Source organism: Barbus barbus (genome assembly GCF_936440315.1).
Source record: "Barbus barbus genome assembly, chromosome: 39".
Classification (NCBI taxonomy): domain Eukaryota; kingdom Metazoa; phylum Chordata; class Actinopteri; order Cypriniformes; family Cyprinidae; genus Barbus; species Barbus barbus.
The window spans coordinates 24,763,610-24,782,768 of NC_136717.1; the positions used below are offsets into that span (position 1 = coordinate 24,763,610).

At 38.3% G+C, this 19,159-nt stretch overlaps 1 protein-coding gene across 1 annotated transcript in view; it reads right to left on the reverse strand.

The window, feature by feature from the left end:
* LOC306858797 (fatty acyl-CoA reductase 1-like) overlaps positions 1-18,813 on the reverse strand; it is a 34,863-nt gene extending 16,050 nt beyond the window's left edge. The window contains exons 1-2 of the mRNA XM_079399523.1: positions 18,658-18,813; positions 3,816-4,041 (exon numbers count right to left, since the gene is read on the reverse strand). Coding sequence (XP_079255649.1) covers positions 3,816-4,004 — 189 coding nt within the window. The 5' untranslated portion in view covers positions 4,005-4,041; positions 18,658-18,813. The remainder of the gene's footprint in view (positions 1-3,815; positions 4,042-18,657) is intronic.
* Between the last annotated feature and the right edge of the window lie 346 nt (positions 18,814-19,159).

The window sequence follows — 19,159 nt, forward strand, 5'->3', positions numbered from 1 at the left end:
CTAATTTCAATAAAATTAAGCCTAAATAGTAACAAATTATCTGAATTATTTAAAATAATTAATTCATTAATTGTAATAAGTAATTAATAATCAAGTAATTAATAAGTAATTAATAATACATTTTAATGTAAGTTTGTATAAAATAAGAACTGAAAATATAAAAATAAAAAGTAATTTAAAAAATGTATAAAAACTATAATAGTATTTTCAATAGTAAGTGCTGATCTATTTCAAACAGTTCAAACTCATCAATTAAAGCTGCACTGTACGAGAAAGGAAGTGACATGGATAAATGATGCCACAGGTTCATTGTATTGAGGTCAGGGGTTTGCCGAGGTCCAGCACTGAAAACATTTGCTCTCTCTGTGGTGGAAAGAGCAAACGGTGCATTGTGGGACGGCGGTCGCTCTGTGCCAGTCTCCACCGGGCCTTCTGGCACAAAAACCCCCATTGTGTGTGAGTGGGAGAGAGATACAATACTCCTTCAGTTCCTGCACCGCCGTGGCCTTGGGTGAATGATAAACACACACACACACACACACACGCTTGAAGACACAGAGAGCAGAAGCGCAGTTGACTGGAGAGACTGAAGGAGGGACGGAGGTTAGAGAGGGAATGAAGGCGGATCTGATGCTTTATCAAAGGTAGATCAGTATTCCCTGCCAGAACCAACTGAATTATTCACCTGCGGGACGTCTTTTACTTATATATACATACACACACACACACACACACACAAAATAAGTTTTATATATATTATTTATATATTGTTTAATTTTCTCTGATTTTGATGAGAATATAATAATATATATATATATAATAAAATGAAAATGATCATCTAATCATATATAGTATTAATTAGATTTTAGATGATCATTTTCATTTTTAATCATAATAATTTTTCATTAACCTATAATATTTTTTTCCCCCATTTACCTACTATAAACTGAAAGTTAGAAAAGCTATATAAAGCTTGTCTCTTTAATTATTTAAGATTCTGGTGAAAGGCCATTTAAATGACAAAACAATGGACATGTTTATTTGAGACTGAATGGCTTCCCATATTAGATTCTCCAAAACACACACACAAACACACACACAGACAGACACACACACACACACAGACAGACACACACACACACACACACACACAGACACACACACACACACACACACACAGACAGACACACACACACAGACAGACACACACACACACACAGACACACACACACACACAGACACACACACACACACACACAAAATCTGCCTGTGTGAGCGCCTGAGCATTCCTTACATATATAACCCACACACACACACACACACACTCATGTTTGCTTGGCTATCTTAGTGAGGACACTCCATAGACTTCCACTGGTTTTCTGTCAGGATGATGATATTTTCTATCAGCTAACCCAAACCCTAACCATCTGCAGAACACTAGATTTACATCAACAACATCTTCTGGCTGATTAACAAGTCTTTCTAACTACTGAGGACCAGTCAAATACCTCACTAGTGCGTTATCAAAGTATTTTACAATATTAATCAGGACATTTGGTCCTCACAAGTACAGACAAAGCACACACACACACACACACACACACAACACGTAATGAGGTTTATATCAGAGGTCAGAGAGTTTGCGCAACGCTGACAGAATCTGTCAGTCTGACCCATAATGACCCATAATGCTGATCTGCGACAGATGAGCTTCATTCTGGCTCGAGTCCAGATCTCACATCAGTCCGGCACAGACCAGATCAAACTACTGAAACACCAGCAAACCCAACCAACACAACATTACTCAGATTACATGTAGCTCATGAACATTACTCAGATTAAATTAACTATAATGATTTCAACTAAAACCACAATAAAGCAGGAATTACTAGAAATAAAATAAATGTGAAATAAAACAAACAGTAACACTTTACAATAACCTGTCATTTGTTAACATTAATGTATTAACTAATAAAAACAAACAATGAACAATGCATTTATTGCACTATTTATTCATCTTTGTTAATATTAGTTAATGAAATACAGTTGTTCATTGTTTATTCATGTTAGTTCACAGTGCTTTAATGTTAACAACAAACACAACTTGTGATTTTAATGATGCATTACTAAATGCTGAAATTAACATTAACTAAGATTAATAAATGTTGTAGATGTATTGTTCATTCTTAGTGCATGTTTACTAATATTAACTAATGAACCTTATTGTAAAGTGTTACCAAACAAACTATAAAAAAGTTCCCAAGGCAACATTTGTCATTTATATTTAGGTTGTCTAGATGTACTAATTTGACTAAAACTGGAGAAAAATAATATTAAAAAATCTATATAAACAAAATAAACACAAATGTATACAAAAACACACATCAAATTACTAAAAAATATGAAAAAATGTGTTAAATTAAAACATTAATATATTATTATTAATATAATAAAAATGTAACACGTTTTGCTAGGATATTGCTGTTGAATACCAACTGGCATAATATATGACATTTGATGATGATGATGATATAATAATAATGTTATTTATTATTCATACATATTTTATAAATAATATATTTTTAAATAATATGTAATTGCTAAATAATGATAATATTTATTATAATGATCATATATTTAATAGTTAATTTTTATTTATGTATTTTAACAATATATAAATAATATATAATTGCTAAATAATAAAGTGTTTCTTTGCTGGAAAGTTCTGCTCAAACTAAATGAATGTGAGTAATGAAGCCGCACCTACAGTACGATCAGACGCGTATGGAAATACAGATCATAACTCATATGGATGGCATTTGTGGTGGGGTTTCCATGGCAACAATCAAAGAGCGTTTTCCATTGCCGCCCGAGGGAAAGCAGCGCATGAACTTCTGCAGCAGGTTTCAGAGGATCGAGTTCAGGGAAACAATAGTGATAAACCCTGATGACCGCAAATGAACAAACACAGATGCATTCACTGTTCTGCACTCTTTGACGTAACTAACTATTTAAGGATCAACACGAGGTTAACTGAAGTTTGGATACGATCAGATGTCATCCGATTACAAAGACTGAGATATCCAATGACAAAGACACAATACAGGCATCAGGCTTCTGTCTGAAAAACGAGAAATGAAGACAAGTACAATGTTCTAGAAAGGTTACAAATGTCTTAAAAGTGTGCCAAACACACTGATTCTGATGATAAAGAAGAACTGCTCAATTAATAGAAAGGAAACCTGAAATCACCATATGGCTAATCAAATCACAGTCGCTGAGATTTTATTAAATAAATGTCATTTAAGTTTCCAAAACTGTAGCTTATGAAGCAACTTTTATCAACAAAAGAGAAGCTCCCTGTGGAATGAAGAAAAATAATATTTTATGTAAAAAAAATAAAAATAAATAAATAATAAATAAATAATATATATATATATATATATATATATAAAAATTACTACTGTAATTTTACAGTTGAAATGCAAAATACAATTATTATTATTAATAATACAATAGTAATATTTCTCGTTATAGCTATATTATTTCATATACATCAATAGCTAAAACAATATTAATAATTAATATTATTATTATACTATTATTATTATTTTGAGATGTATTACAAATAATAATAACAGTATGTAATTTTATAGAGAAATACCGCATTAAAAGTCATATTGATACTTAAAATACCAAAACATAATAAAATTAAATAATAATAACAACAGCAATTGCAATTGTTATCAGAAAATGTTTTTCCAATTTTCCTCTCCAAGTTGTAATGAGAAGCACATCACACCAAGAGCTCTCACCTTACACTTCATCATGTCCTGGACGCGCTCGGACATGGACTGACCGGCTTTGGGCCGGACGAGGATGTAGAGGGCATTGACGTCAGGACAGGAGCGCAGCAGCTTCTCCACCAGCACCTTCCCCATGAAGCCCGTGGCTCCGGTGATCAGCACGTTCTTCCCAGCGTACCAGTCCGAGATCGAGGCCATGATGACGGTGAGAGACGAGCTCTGCTCCTCCTGAACACTGACACAGAGACAGAGAGAGAGAGAGGATGAGCGCATTCACCTGAAACACACTCAGCTTCCTCTGTCAGTGGGGAAAACAGCCCACTGCTTCCTCAGGACGCATTCGGACTCCTGGGCACTAATGAAGACTCACTGGACACTTTTGTAATCTCCACTCTTCGTTACTGTTTACAAAGGTGTTCAGAGGGAACTGCAATATGTTGCCAAAAGGCTGCTAGGCGGTTTCTCACTGCCCACAAAGGTAACCACACACGCACACACACACACACACACACACAGAACGTTAACACTTACTGCAGCTGTTTGTTTAACACTTGCATAAGTGATCGTTAGAGATCCGCGATGCTTGACTTGGCAAATAAAGCACAAGTATGTGCGTCTAAACGTTTCATTTATCCTGGAGTCACTGCATGTGTTCACTCAGTTTCATCAATGAAAAGAAAGAGAAAATACAGCTTATATTCTCTCTGAGTATCTCCTGCCACTATTACAAGAATCAACAAGACAAGGTTACATATATGTGTGTGTGTGTGTGTGTGTGTGCTGTCAATCGATTAAAATAAATTAACTAATTAAATCACACATTTTTCTGAGCTTAATCTCGATTAATCCCACCTAACATTAAAGTTTTTACATATACTTTTATATTGCAATAATTTCACATTCAATCTTCAAATTAATGTACAAACAACATAAAGACAGTATATTTTTAATATTTGTTTAATGGCATCTTTATTTTTATGACTGAAGGCCAGTATCACTGATAACAATTAATACCAATTTCCCTATACATTTTTTTTGCCATAATATTTAGCCATTGACTATAGCCATTCGACTTTACATTATAAATAAGAGCTATCAATTTGAACATTTATTAGACTTTAAAAATAACTTCTAATTTAAGTGAATTTAAAACAATCTTCACATAAACCCATTATAAATGTCATATTTGTCTACCTGTGCCCCTCAGCAGAAATATACAGAAATTGAATAAAGTTATCAAACACTAAATTCTAAGTTAGAGAGTTAGAGCGTGTTAGATGAGGGAGACAGTGCTGGGCTGCTCCGGGACAGTTTGGAAAACCATTTCTTAACATATTAAGATCAAGTTCAAGTTCAAGTTGAGCTTTATTGTCATTCCGCTACATGTGGGGGACATACAGTGGAAAAAACGTCGTGCCTCGCAGGACCACGGTGCTACATAAATACAGACATACAACTGATTAAAAAACACTATAAACCTATACACAACTAACCTACTGACAGATTTAAATCGTCTTGCGATAGGCTTGGGCGTCTTGCGATAGGCTTGTTTTTAGTTTCTAACTGCATCTGATGTATCTTGGCATGTGTAGGCAGCTGCCTAGGGCCGCTTTCTTCTCTTCTTTATTAATTTTAGGCATTTTAGCGTGATCTAAATGACAAATGTCGAGAGCGCAAAATGTTACGCAATCATGTAATGCGCGAGCACGAATCTCTCCACTCGCAAGCGGATTTCCTTCACTCGCACAAAACTGGACGTGTGCTTTTAAATCTACATTGTTCTTTTATGAATTGGCTCGGGTCTCACTCAGATATTGTGAGTATGCTCAAACGTTATCCTCGCATCACTGAAGACCAGAAAAGCTTTTTTTTCTAATTCAAGTGAAGAGTAGGCTTTTCTCACTAAATGAAAGCAAGCTGAATATAGTTAGCCTTCTCTAGTTATTAATACTTATTTTAGTTAAGTGCTTAAATTGTAAATATGCATTTATTAAATTATTTTATGTAGTACATTTGTATTTTGTTGTTTTTGTATATAGTTATAGAAGCATATCAACCAGGTTCCAGAAATAATCACTAAGGCTGCTTCTGAAATAAGTGGGGGTGCTCTCTTAATGCACATTTTCACATATTTTGTCCCTTCTATTGCTATCAATATGCTGCTACTTCGAGAGCGAATCCCGCATAAATATGCAGATGTCATTCCCAAAACTTTGCAACGTGTGTGTGGGCAAAAAACAAAGTTCTACGTTTTAAATGGATTGCTTAGAAAGCTCGCAAAGAGTGCTCCTAACCAATAAAGCTGTCACTCTTTGTTCATCGCGATCTCACAAAGTTCTGTGAGGACCAATGAATCTCACACTGTGCAATTAATAGCCTATATAATATAAGCCTATTAACATCTTGTATCCAACCCCTCCCCCCGTCCACCCTCTTTTAAGGCAGTGTGCCAGACTGGCCCCCCCCATTTAAAATGCTCTAGACACGCCCCTGGTGGTCCATGTTTCAGGAGATAGGGGTTTGCATGTGGTTTCAGAGGGGTGCGGGGTGATTTGAGTTCAGGGCTCTCACAGCCTGGGGGAAAAAGCTGTTGAGCAGTCTGGTGGAGTGGGCTCTGATGCTCCGGTACCGTCTTCCTGATGGTAGGAGCTGGAAAAGACTGTGGGAGGGATGGGTGAAGTCCTTCACGATGCTGTTGGTTTTGCTGGAGCATCGTGTAAGGAAAATGTCCAGGATGGAGGGGAGAGGGGCACCGATGATCTTTGCAGCCGTGTTCACTGTCCGCTGGAGGGTCTTGCGGTTAGCAGCACTGCAGTTCCCATACCAGACAGTGATGCAGCTGGTCAGCACACTCTCAATGGTGCCTCTGTAGAATGTGGTGAGGATGGGTGGAGGGAGACTTGCTCTTTTCAGTCGGCGGAGAAAGTGTAGGCGCTGTTGTGCCTTTTTGGAGAGTGACATGGTGTTGGTGGTCCAGGTGAGATCCTCTGTGATGTGCACCCCCATCACAACCTCCTTTGTCTTCTCCACATTGAGGGACAGATTGTTAGTGCCACACCATTCAGCCAACTGTGCCACTTCCTCTCTGTAGTGCGTTTCATCGTTGTTGCTGATGAGACCTACCACTGTTGTGTCATCAGCAAACTTGATGATGTGGTTGGAGCTGAACTTGGCAGTGCAGTCGTGGGTCAGCAGTGTGAAGAGCAGCGGGCTGAGCACACAGCCTTGTGGGGCACCTGTGCTCAGTGTGGTAGTGCTCGAGGGGTTGTGGCCGACACGGACTGACTGAGGTCTTCCGGTTAGAAAGTCCAGGATCCAATTACACAGGGAATTGTTAAGGCCCAGCAGGTTTAGTTTATTTATGAGCTGTTGTGGGATTATTGTGTTGAATGCCGAGCTGAAGTCAATGAACAACATTCTAACATAGGAGTCTTTATTTTCTAGGTGGGTAAGAGCCAGGTGAAGGGTGGAGGAAATTGCATCGTCCGTAGAGCAGTTTGGACGGTATGCAAACTGGAGCGGGTCGAGTGTGTTGGGGAGGCTGGTTTTGATGTTGTGCACGACTAGCCTCTCAAAGCACTTCATCATGATTGGAGTCAGTGCTATGGGACGGTAGTCATTGAGACAGGACACAGGTGATTTCTTTGGTACCGGTATGATTGTTGTGGATTTGAGACACGTGGGGACGACTGCCTGGCTCAGCGAGGTGTTGAAGATATCTGTAAGCACATCTATCAGAACAGTCTCTCAGTACACGGCCAGGTATGTTGTCAGGACCCACAGCCTTGCGTGGGTTAATCCTAGATAGGGTCTTCCTTATGTCGGCTGGAGACAGACAGAGCGCCCGGTCGTTGGGAGGTGTGGGCAGTTTTTGTGCAGGTGTGTCATTCTGCATTTCAAACCATGAATAAAAGAGGTTGAGTGCATCGGGGAGGGATGTGTCCTCATCACAGGCCTGTGGCGGGGGCTTGTAGTCAGTGATGGTCTGAATGGCTTGCCACAGGCTCAGTGTGTCTCTGCCGTCTGTGAAGTGGTTGTTGATTTTTTGAGCATATGACCGTTTTGCATTTTTGATGCCACAGAACAGACTGGCTCTTGCTGTTTTGAGGGCTGCTTTATCTCCTGATCTGAATGCTTCATCTCTGGTCTTTAGCAGCACATGAACCTCTGCTGTCATCCATGGCTTCTGGTTTGCACGTGTGGTGATGGTCTTGGTGACTGTCACATCATCAGTGCACTTTTTGATGTAAGCAGTCACAGTTCCAGTGTACTCATGCAGGTCTGTGTGGTTGTTGTAGGTGGCTGCCTCTTTAAACATGTTCCAGTCTGTGTCCTGGAAGCAGTCCTGTAGTGCTGAGGTGGCATTAAATGCATGCACAGTTTTATGGCAGCTTTAATCTACCTTTTTGGTAACTTCATACTTAACTGATCACGACATTGCATGCTCCTAGTTTCTTTCTTGATTTGATATGAAATGATACAGGCTATGCGCGCGCCAGCACCTTTGTGCATGTACTGAAGAGCACGCGCTGCGAGCACAGTACTGTTTGACTCGCGCTTGACGCTGAAGTGAAGTTGAAGCGCGCGTCTGAAACGTCTCCTGATTGATGTGATCGTAAAGACATTCTGCGACTGAATAAATGAAATGCACTTCTTGTCAAGAAAAAAAAAGAGAGACAAAATTTGCAGTCTTGAGTGGGGTAGCCAACCCTAGGCCGCGCCCCTGCGTTAAATAATAGGTTATAATAGGTTATAAATAGGTTATATAATGTTTATACACACCCATAATTGCATAACATTAATAAGAATAATGAATAGTGAATCTTATTATAATGATTATATATATATATATATATATATATATATATATATATATATATATATATATATATATATATATATATATATATTATATGACTATATTTTAATAAATAAAACCACATAATAATGACAACATTATTAATATGAATTACATAGGCAAGTTTGGCAAGGCAAGTTTATTTATATAGCACATTTCATACACAGTGGTAATTCAAAGTGCTTTACATAAAAGAAAGTGAAATAGACATTAAAATCAATAAAAACATGGAAATAAGAATAATAAAAACAAGGAATTTTAAAATGATATAGAAAATGATTTAAAATAAATTTAAAGAAAATGATTATACATAAAATGTATTGCAGTCAGTTCGGACATACAGCACAGTGCTCATTCAAATGCACAGTTAAACAGGTGAGTTTTGAGTCTTGATTTAAATGTAGCTAATGTTTTAACACATCTGATCTCTTCTGGAAGCTGGTTCCAGCTGCGGGCCGCATAATAGCTAAAAGCAGACTCCCCTTGTTTTGTGTGAACCCTTGGTATTTCTAACTGACTCGATCCAAATGATCTGAGTGGTCTGTTTGGTTTATATTCAGTGAGCATATCAGCAATATATTTAGGTCCTAGGCCATTGAGTGACTTATAAACGAGTAAAAGTACTTTAAAATCAATCCTAAATGTAACTGGAAGCCAGTGTAAGGACCTGAGGACTGGTGTGATATGCTCAGATTTTCTGGTTCTAGTCAGAATCCTGGCAGCAGTGTTCTGGATGAGCTGCAGCTGTCTAATGGTCTTCTTGGGAAGGCCGGTGAGGAGACCATTACAGTAATCCACCCTGCTGGTGATAAAGGCATGAACAAGTTTCTCCAAGTCTTGATTGGAGACAAAACATCTAATTCTTGCAATGTTTTGGAGATGATAGTATGCTGATTTAGTTATTGCTTTGACATGACTACTGAAACTAAGGTCTGTCTCCAGAATCACCCCAAGATTTCTGACTTGATTTTTCGTTGTTTGACCCCTAGAGTCAAGGTATGCATTCACCTTGAGAACTTCATCTTTGTTTCCAAATGCAATGATTTCAGTTTTCTCCTTGTTTAACTGAAGAAAGTTCTGGCACATCCAACTGTTAATTTCATCAATGCATTGGCAGAGGGAGTCAATGGGGCTGTAGTCATTTGGAGATAAGGCTAGGTAAATCTGAGTATCATCAGCATAGCTGTGATAGGCAATTTGGTTCTTCCTCATTATCTGACTTAGTGGGAGCATATACAGGTTAAACAAGAGCGGTGCAAGAGCATATACAGGTTAAACGTGCGTGTGTATACATACTGTACATACACACATATGTGAGACCCTGGAGCACAGGTATATTTGTAGCAATAGCCAACAATACACTGTGGGTCAGAATTATTGATTTCTTTTATGCCAAAAATCATTAGGATACAAGTGAAGATCATGTAAATTTTTCAAAACTTAATTTTTGATTAGTAATATACATTGCTAAGAACTTCATTTAGACAAATTTAAAGGCGATTTTCTCAATATTTTGATTTTTTTTGCAGCCTCAGATTCCAGATTTTCAAATAGTTGTATCTCAGCCAAATATTGTCCGATCCTAACAAACCATACATCAATGGAAAGATTATTTATTCACAAGATGTATCAATCTCAATTTCTAAAAATTGACCCTTATGACTGGTTTTATACTCCAGGGTCACATATACTGAAACTGCAGCTTCAACTAAAACAAATGAAAACTGGAATGACAAATCAAGAAAGTAAAAATTGAAGCAGAAGAGAGCAGTGATGGCAGTCTGCTGGAGTTGATTCCTCCGGACCGGTCGCTCTGGTTTTCAGTGGCTGAAGTAAATCAAGCCCTGTGGCAGCGATATATGACTCATTACATTCTCTGCCAGCGGTTACATCAATGATACGAGCCTGCGCTTCAGACATATTCTCATCTGTCCTCTGTGATCTCCTCATCACACGGGACACTGAAAAGATGACTGACCGGAACGAGCGGCTGCAGGTCAGAAGCATAAACACCTCTGTGAATGAATGTGATGGTGCTCTCTAGGGGTGTAAGAAAATATCGATACACGTGAGTATCGCGATATTTTGTTTGGCGATACTGTATCGATTCTCCAAAACGGAATATTGATATAAAAAAAAATCATAGAAGATTCATGGCAGTTGTTTCGTTTTGAGTTCATATCCCTACCGCTAGTCTTCATCATTGAACTTAAACAGGGACAGGAAATACTAGCATCAGGGCACTCCACTAATGTTAGTGTTAATATAGTTCGCTGCCAGTAATGGAGGATGAAAGAATTGTTCCAGCTCTCGTTTCGGTGTACAAAGCTGAAATGTGGCACCATTTGGGCTTTTGTGGTAATGTCCGCCCCGGGACCGCGGCGTGAGCGCAACATCGCTTCTGCCGCTCGCCGCGTCCTGTGTTGAAGAGTCTTTGGGGCGCGGCGGTAGAGTCGCTGCGCAGCTGCAGCTTTCTCTCGTGTCAGGGGCGTTGTGTGCAGTTGGGGCGGTGCTCGCGTCGCGGTCTCGGCGATTCCACGCGGAACATAAATACAAACTGAAAAACCTGTGAAATCCAAGTTGAAAAGTTCTGAGAATGTTTAACATCTGTATTTATTTGATTGTTTTACAATTGTTTTGTTTTCTTTAGGAATCCTGCAAGCACTTTATTTTTCATTGATATTAAGCAGATGTCATTTTTTTGTTCAGATCAAATGTTATGATATTGCATGAAATCCACCTTGTGCATTTAAAAGAAAGCCAATTCTTCAATCCTGACACACACACACACACATGTTGGTTTTTGTGGTTTATGGGGACTCTCCATAGGCGTAATGGTTTTTATACTGAACAAACTGTGTGTGCTATTGCCCTACACCAACCCTACACCTAAACTTAGCCCTCACAGGAGACTTTGTGCATTTAGTATGTTTTTTAAGCCTTTTGAATTACGGGGACATAGGCAGTGTCCTCATAAACCACCTTCATATTGTAATACCTCTGTCATACCCATGTCATTATACAAATTTGTCATTATACAAAGTCCGTCTCATAGCAACAGATTCAGGTTGCCATTACAGCACATGGAGTCCTCAGTTCTGGTTCCAGCAGTTCTCAGTAGGATTAGCAGCACCCAGAAAGCAAACAGGTGACCCGTGGGCCCTTAATACACACCAACACAGCTATAACTTACACGTCAACTACACCAGTGATTTATTATGCAGTGTCAGACATGAGCCATATTCCAGCTGAGATCTGACCCAGTCCTGATACAATACACCACAACAGAAGACTGCTTTAATTTGGGCTTGAATTACAGGAAGTGTGGACGAGAGCAATATTATCTGCTGATAAGCATCTGTTTCAGCCTCGCTTCCAAGAATGAAGAAACAAACACGATGCAGCCCAACGAACAATAACTCTCACCAGCCAAAAACACCTCAGCGCAGCCCATCTGCGGTTATAAAGGAGTTAAAAAAAAACATGACTCCACAAACAATCTACCCAAACAGGAAGAGGGTTTCAGATCTACTGAGATACTTCACCTTTCAGATGTTTGGTTTTTATGAAAAGATGTTAATACTTGGATGCATTAAATTGATCAAAAGTGACAGTATAATGTCAAAAGATACTGAGGCCTGGTTTCTCAGACAGGTTTTAGCCTAAGCCAGGATTTGGCCATAGTTCAATTAGAACATTTAAGTAATTTTTATAAACATGTCTTAGAAAAAAAAACATTACTGGTGTTTCTTAAGACAAAACAAAGGCACTGATATATTTTAAGATCAGTCAAGAGCAAGTTTCCTTCAGTTGAAACAGACTTTCATTTTAGGACTAGCTTAAGCCTTGTCTGTGAAACTGGGGATAAATAATGTTTTTTTTCAAGCTTTTTATTCATCAGCTTCCCACACATGTATTCAGCAGCACTCTGACTCTGAAAACTGTTTTCAACATTGATAAAAATCAGAAATGTTTCTTGAGCAGTTTAGAATGATGCATTACATGTATGTCATCTATAGCGAAAATTAAATTCATATAATATTCTTTTGTTTTATTTTTCTAAATGCAGAGAAAAAGTGGGGTTAATAATATCAAAAAATAAATTTGGACAAATCTTTTCTAAGTTTTACATATCAAAGTCACAATAAATGAAACAATATTTTAGCAAATGTATCACATAATGAACAAAACAATCACATTTTTAAATGTAACAAAATGATTGACTGTTAGAGTTTTAGAACTTTATCATGCTCCAGGATTTGGAGGGAAAACGCAAGTAAGCAGAAAGCAGCAATGGATTTGATTGACTAAAGTCTGATATACACCAAGTAATAAATTTCAACACAAACATTCATTTTTCATTAGTTCAAAAGGTTATGAACTAATACTACTCATAGTAGGCATGTTGATTTACCGCCATTAGTCACTTTACAGACATTGAGAGGTTGTGTGTGCGTGTGTGTGTGTGTGTGTGGGTTCATTGATTTGCCCTACATCAGTTGAACATCCTCTGGGAGCAGATTGCTAACAACATCATTGGCTAATGCATCACTCCAACACTCACTGCTCCATGTACATGAAGAGACGGCCAATAATGGCATCTCATTAGAACAACACACTTTAAATTCAAGCGCAATAAATCCAGCTTTATCAGAGGGGTTTGCTATTACTGATTCCAGCTGATTTAAACTGCCCAGAACTCTTCAGCAACCGCACAGCAATGAACCACAACAGCTTACTTATGCACAAACACTTGGATTTTCCTCAGAAAATGTAAAAATGTTGTGTGCATTAACCTTGAAGTATGTAAAGCTTGGTTTTCATGCAGGGATCCTCAAATCTGGCTCTAACCCTAATCAGACACACCTGAGCATGCTAATCAATGTCTTAAGGATCAACAGAAAATCACAGGTAGGTGAGTTTGATCAGGGTTGGAGCTAAACTCTACAGGAAAGTAGATCTTGTGAGCCAGATTTGAGGATCCCATGTATTAAAGTATGTTAAATGTTTTTGTGCATTAATCAAAGTATGTAAAACGTTGTTCTTGTGTATAAACCTTAATTGATTTTGTGCACTAATCTTAAAGGGGTCATATGATGCAATTTCAAGTTTTCCTTTCTCTTTGGAGTGTTACAAGCTGTTTGTGCATCAATAAGATTCCTGAAATTGCAAGGACTAAAGTCTCAAAACCAAAGAGATATTCTATATCAAAGTTAAGATTCTGCCACGCCCCCCTAAAACGGCTCATTCAAACATGCCCCCACATGTCTACATCACAATGTGGAAATATTTGCATAATGCGCCCAAATGTTCACGCAAAGAAAGGCGGCGTGGTTTCAGTAACTGCAGTGTCGATGCAGCTCTGTTTCTTTGCAAAAGCACTTTATTTGACCTTCTGAAAGTAGATGCATTCATTTAGGAATCATTAAAATTATTTACAACAGCACAACCCAGATGTTCGAATTTGTGCAACGCATTTTATGGACGACAGTTTCGTGAACCTAGGAGAGTATGGAAACATATGTGTAGCTAAATTCAATTTGCAATGTGTAATGCAAAATGGCAATGCTATATGTAAAATGGCAATGTATTTCTGTATTTAAATTTACATTTTTCCATTCATATGTGCAACATTTGGTGCAAAATGAAAATGTATTTCCAAAATTGATTACACATGTTTAACATGTCCAAGCAAAAACTGTAGCAAAATTATCATTTAAATGCTGTTTTTCCTAAATGCATTTAGACTTAGGGGTAGGACACTTGGGATTGCATTTTCATCGTGAGACCGTGGGATAATTGTAGCAAAATGCAATGAGAGTTTCAAAATGCATTCTGAGCCAAAGGTGCAGCAAAAGGGTAGCAAAATGGTGATTTAAATGTCTTTTATTTTTCTTAAATGCATTGACACTTACATATATGACGTTTCAATTGCATTTTCATTAAATACCCTGCGATGAATATAGTTTAAGTCATTGTGGATTTGAAAATGCATTCCGAGCCGAGCACGCCCCCAAGCTGTCAATCATTACATCAAGGCGGAGCTCGGCAACAGGATGCACTATAGGTCAATATTCACCAAACGCTTTTCACCTGCCTGAACATCTCTCACCATTTACACTCGGATTGATGCACATAAGCAGACAGACAGTGCTATTCTACACTTATTTACTACCTTACCTTATATTTTATTACTCTTATTTTTAGACAAAAAATAAAATAGCACGTGTTCCGTTGCCATTTTTCATATTGCACTGTCCTTTTGCATATTACATTGCAAATTGAATTTAGCTACACATATGCTTCCATAGGAGAGGACTGTATGTCGCTGTATGTTATTAGTTTAAGTATTTGCTTATATAATCTTAAAGTGTGTAAAAATGACATTTTGGTGAACTGGTCATGATGCATGTCAAATGTTGTTTTTGTACACTAATCAGTAAGTACTTCAGTAATTTAGTTTTCGTGGACTAATCTTAAAGTACGTTTTGGAACGATCCTAAATCCTGTCTATAAAAGAAACAAAGGAAATTGCACAACGTCCTGGATTCACAGGGTGGCCCTTACCCATCCACTGTAAACAGATCCACATCAGAGAACGCAGCGCTTCAAGACGCCTCCAGACACGAGAGTCAAACAAACAGAGAAACACTCACCTGAGGATACAGACGAACACTTGACTTACAAACACACTGCCATGTCCTGAGGTTACTCTAAATCATACGTTCTTATAAATCATCAGCCGAGTCAAAATCATTCAATCCTGAAGCATTTTAACACTTTCAGACACGAAAGATGAAACTGGTCCACATCCAGAAGAGTGAGCAGCAGTTTTTGAGGTTATGGATTTATTGTGTTACATGAAAATATGCACATTCATCACTTTTACGAAGTACGTTTTCTACAAGAAACGGAGGCGTATGCTGTATATGGGATGCTCACAAAAATACCTTGCTTTGCTAAGCATTCAAATAAAGACATCAACCAATGATATCTGTCATTTAATTTAATAATTATTATTTTTTTTAAATAATGTGACAGTGAACGTCTCTTTTTATGACAACTAGTTGTGGTGTGAAAATATCCCTCGCAGTTGTTGTTAAACTAAGGTTATATCATTAAAATGATAACAAAACCTACTCATCAGGCATTTTTTTAGTTTTGTACTTTAACCGTTTTGACTTGTGATTTTATCCTCATGACAAGTATAATAAAGCAGGTGAAAAATCCCATAAACTTACATTGAAGCAGGGATTTAACTTCTCAACACTCACACTTTCTTCAGAAAAAGTAAACATTTAGCTGAATGAACGAATGACTGAATGGCTACTTTCTATAAATCAATCAATCATTCACCCGTTTAATAGGGCAGGAATGTATTGTTAGTCTAGCATTTCTGTCAGACGTGGTTCTGGCTAATTAGGCCTGTTGTATAAATAGCAGTTCTAAGTCACTTTAATTATAGCCCAGTCTAGAGGGAAATACACAGTTAAAATGACTACAAAATCTATTATGAGTAAAAAGAGAATAGGAGAACTGTGCAATGTAAATATAGAAGCTGCCGCATGAGCTCAATGATAAAATTAGGGCTGGACTTACATCCTCGGCTAATAACTACAGGCCATCCAGGTTTGAATTTACTGAAGGAACAAAATAATGGTGTTATTTCAGTATCATGTAAATTCTATTAAAATATGAATATTTTTAATTCGGTTTTGATCAGTCTTTTTTTTTTTAAATCTCTATATAGTTTAATTTGTTATAATTGTAGTTTTATTTTTATTTCATCAAACCAGCGCTAATCTCAACATCCTCGCCTTCAGCTCTTGTACTGATCCCACGCTGTCGGAGTGTGATCGCATGGAGCGCATGGATCAAACTAAAGGTCACACGTAGATCAGTTCATCAAAAAACAAGCGCATCAGTAAAAACTCCCTCCATGCAGCACTGATTGTAAACTGGTTCCAAATGACATGAGCAACAGGCAGATTGCATAAACACTATCTGTCTCACTATCTGCCTGCAGATGGCCCTGTCTGTCTGTCTGTCTACAGCAGTATCAGTGTCAAAGTCCAGCTGTAATATTTAGCTCTGTAAGGTTGCAAAATGTTACGCACATGCTGTGACCGATTCTGCTGGCATGTCTCTACTGTACTTCAGCTCTCTCTCCCTCTCTCTATATATAGTGGCATGTGAGAGAGTATGTTGTTGAATATTAAACAGTCCGTTTAATGTTGCTACTGCTGCAAATGTACCTTGAGGCATCTACTTATGTATGATTAATTACTAGAGTAATTTACTGTACATTAACCTCTGACAAAACCTTTCAAAAACACGTCCACCCCAAAGCCCAAGTTAACAGGGAATGTTCTCAGAACGCTCTACATTAATAGAACATTTGTTTAAAGTTAATAATGTTCTTAAAACATTAGCACAAAAACATTTTGCTACATTTTTTCCCCCTGAAACATTGGCTGAATGTTCATCTAACGTTTTTAAAATGCTGCTGCTTGTTTCAGATGCTACTCGTCACCTAGACCAGAGGTCTTCAACCCTGCTCCTAGGGACCCACTCTCCTGGAAAGTTTATTTCCAACCTGCTTCAGCACACCTGCCTGCAATTTTCAAGCAGTCTTGAGGGGTGTGTTTGATTAGGGTTGTAGCTAATCTCTTCAGCATAGTGGGTCCCCAGGAACAGGGTTGAAGACCTCTGACCTAGACGGCCATCGGGACAAGACCACAAGAACCAGATGAGTCCTCTGCACAGTCTGACTTTGTTGCAGCCTAGAATTAAACTGCTGGTTTCGTCTGGCCAGAGAACGGAACACTATTTCCCTTTTTAATACTGTAAAGTTGCTTTGACACAATCTGCACTGTAAAATGCGCTCTATATATAATGGAGACTTGACTTGAGAATGTTCAGAGAATATTCAAAAGTAACATTTCTATAACGTTCAAAGAATGTTTTGGCAAGGTTATGAACAAACGTTCTTCTAGTTAATATAACATTTGTTCAAAGTTAATGTTCTCAAAACCTAACTTTTTTTTTTTTTTTTTTTTTAAATGTTGCTACTTGTTTCTGAATGTTCAGAGAACATCTAAAATAATTGCAAATTAATACAACAGAATATTCCCTTAACGTGCAAATGACCAAGAAGAAAAAAAAAACTGGACGTTTTGAAATAACGTTTGTGTAATTTAATGGGAATATTTACAAGACGTTCGTAGAACAGATTTTGTTAGCTGGGACTACTGAACTAAAATTGTTTAAATAATTGTTTGCCATGTAACGATTAAGCACATTTGAGAAAAGCGGTTTTCCTTTTGATTCTGAGAAGAAATGTAAGCAACCCGGAAAACATTGACGCTCAAGTGCAACAATGTAGCAAGAATGATTCGATCGCGCCAAACCTCCAGAGTTGAAGAATCATGTGTGCTACACTGGAACATCTTAACTGAAGCGTTCTGCTTCACCCGCCACCCACAGCAGCGAACATTTAAACACTTAAACACTGATGTGACATGAAACCGTAAGAAAGACCTCTGGGATTATATAGTGACAGCGGAGTGACCGCTGATGACGCGCGCGGGTGTTTCAAATCAGCTACAACTAAACGCTTCCATGTTCAAAGTTGTACTTCTTGACACAAGATCATAAAACGCAGCGGTGAATGACGCCAGTATGACGCACCGCGAATGGAACGCAACGAAAACGCGTCCTCCTGTAGACTACACCGGAGCTTTGAGAGCTGCTCCGGGACGATAGGGAGATTTTACATCCTTCACTCTTCAAGAATCCAGATCCCAAACACCCTTGATTGGTTTTCAAAGCACACGTGAACGCATCCAGACTGACATGATTAAACACACTGAGCACATTCTCTTCCCTTCAAGCATGAGTCAACATACCGCGACGCGTTTTCTCTTATAACGGTACATCCGGGATTAAAAGTGAAGCTGCATTTGGCTCCTAAAGCAGAATATCTCGCCTTACCTCGATCATGAATCACGCCAGTGAAGATGTTCTGAGCCGCAGCAACGCGTCTCTCTCTAGCGTGCGCGCTCTACAGAGCTGCAGTGAACGCGCCTCTGGCGCAGCGCTGATGGAGACACGAGAGAGAGAGAGAGTGTGTGTGTGTGTGCTGGGTGTGACTCCACACAGTACCACTCAATACACTTTCTACACGAAAACTAACCGTGTTTAGCTTTGCACTTCCTCATTCAGGACCGGTCGGTATTAATGCTTTTCTATCGGAAACCACTGCGTGAATCAATTCCATAGAAAACGAAAGTGGCCTTCATTTCTAACACAAGACACATTGAAGGTTTAGACCAAATGCGTTGATGGATGCCTAGGTTAAATAATTTATATGTATCAAGCACTCAACAGCACACTTGAGTAGTATTATTCCTCGCATAACTCAGCTTGTCCATTAATCATTTGTTCAAATTAGATAAATTTGCAAACCCAGCTAAGAAATATGTTTTAAGAACGT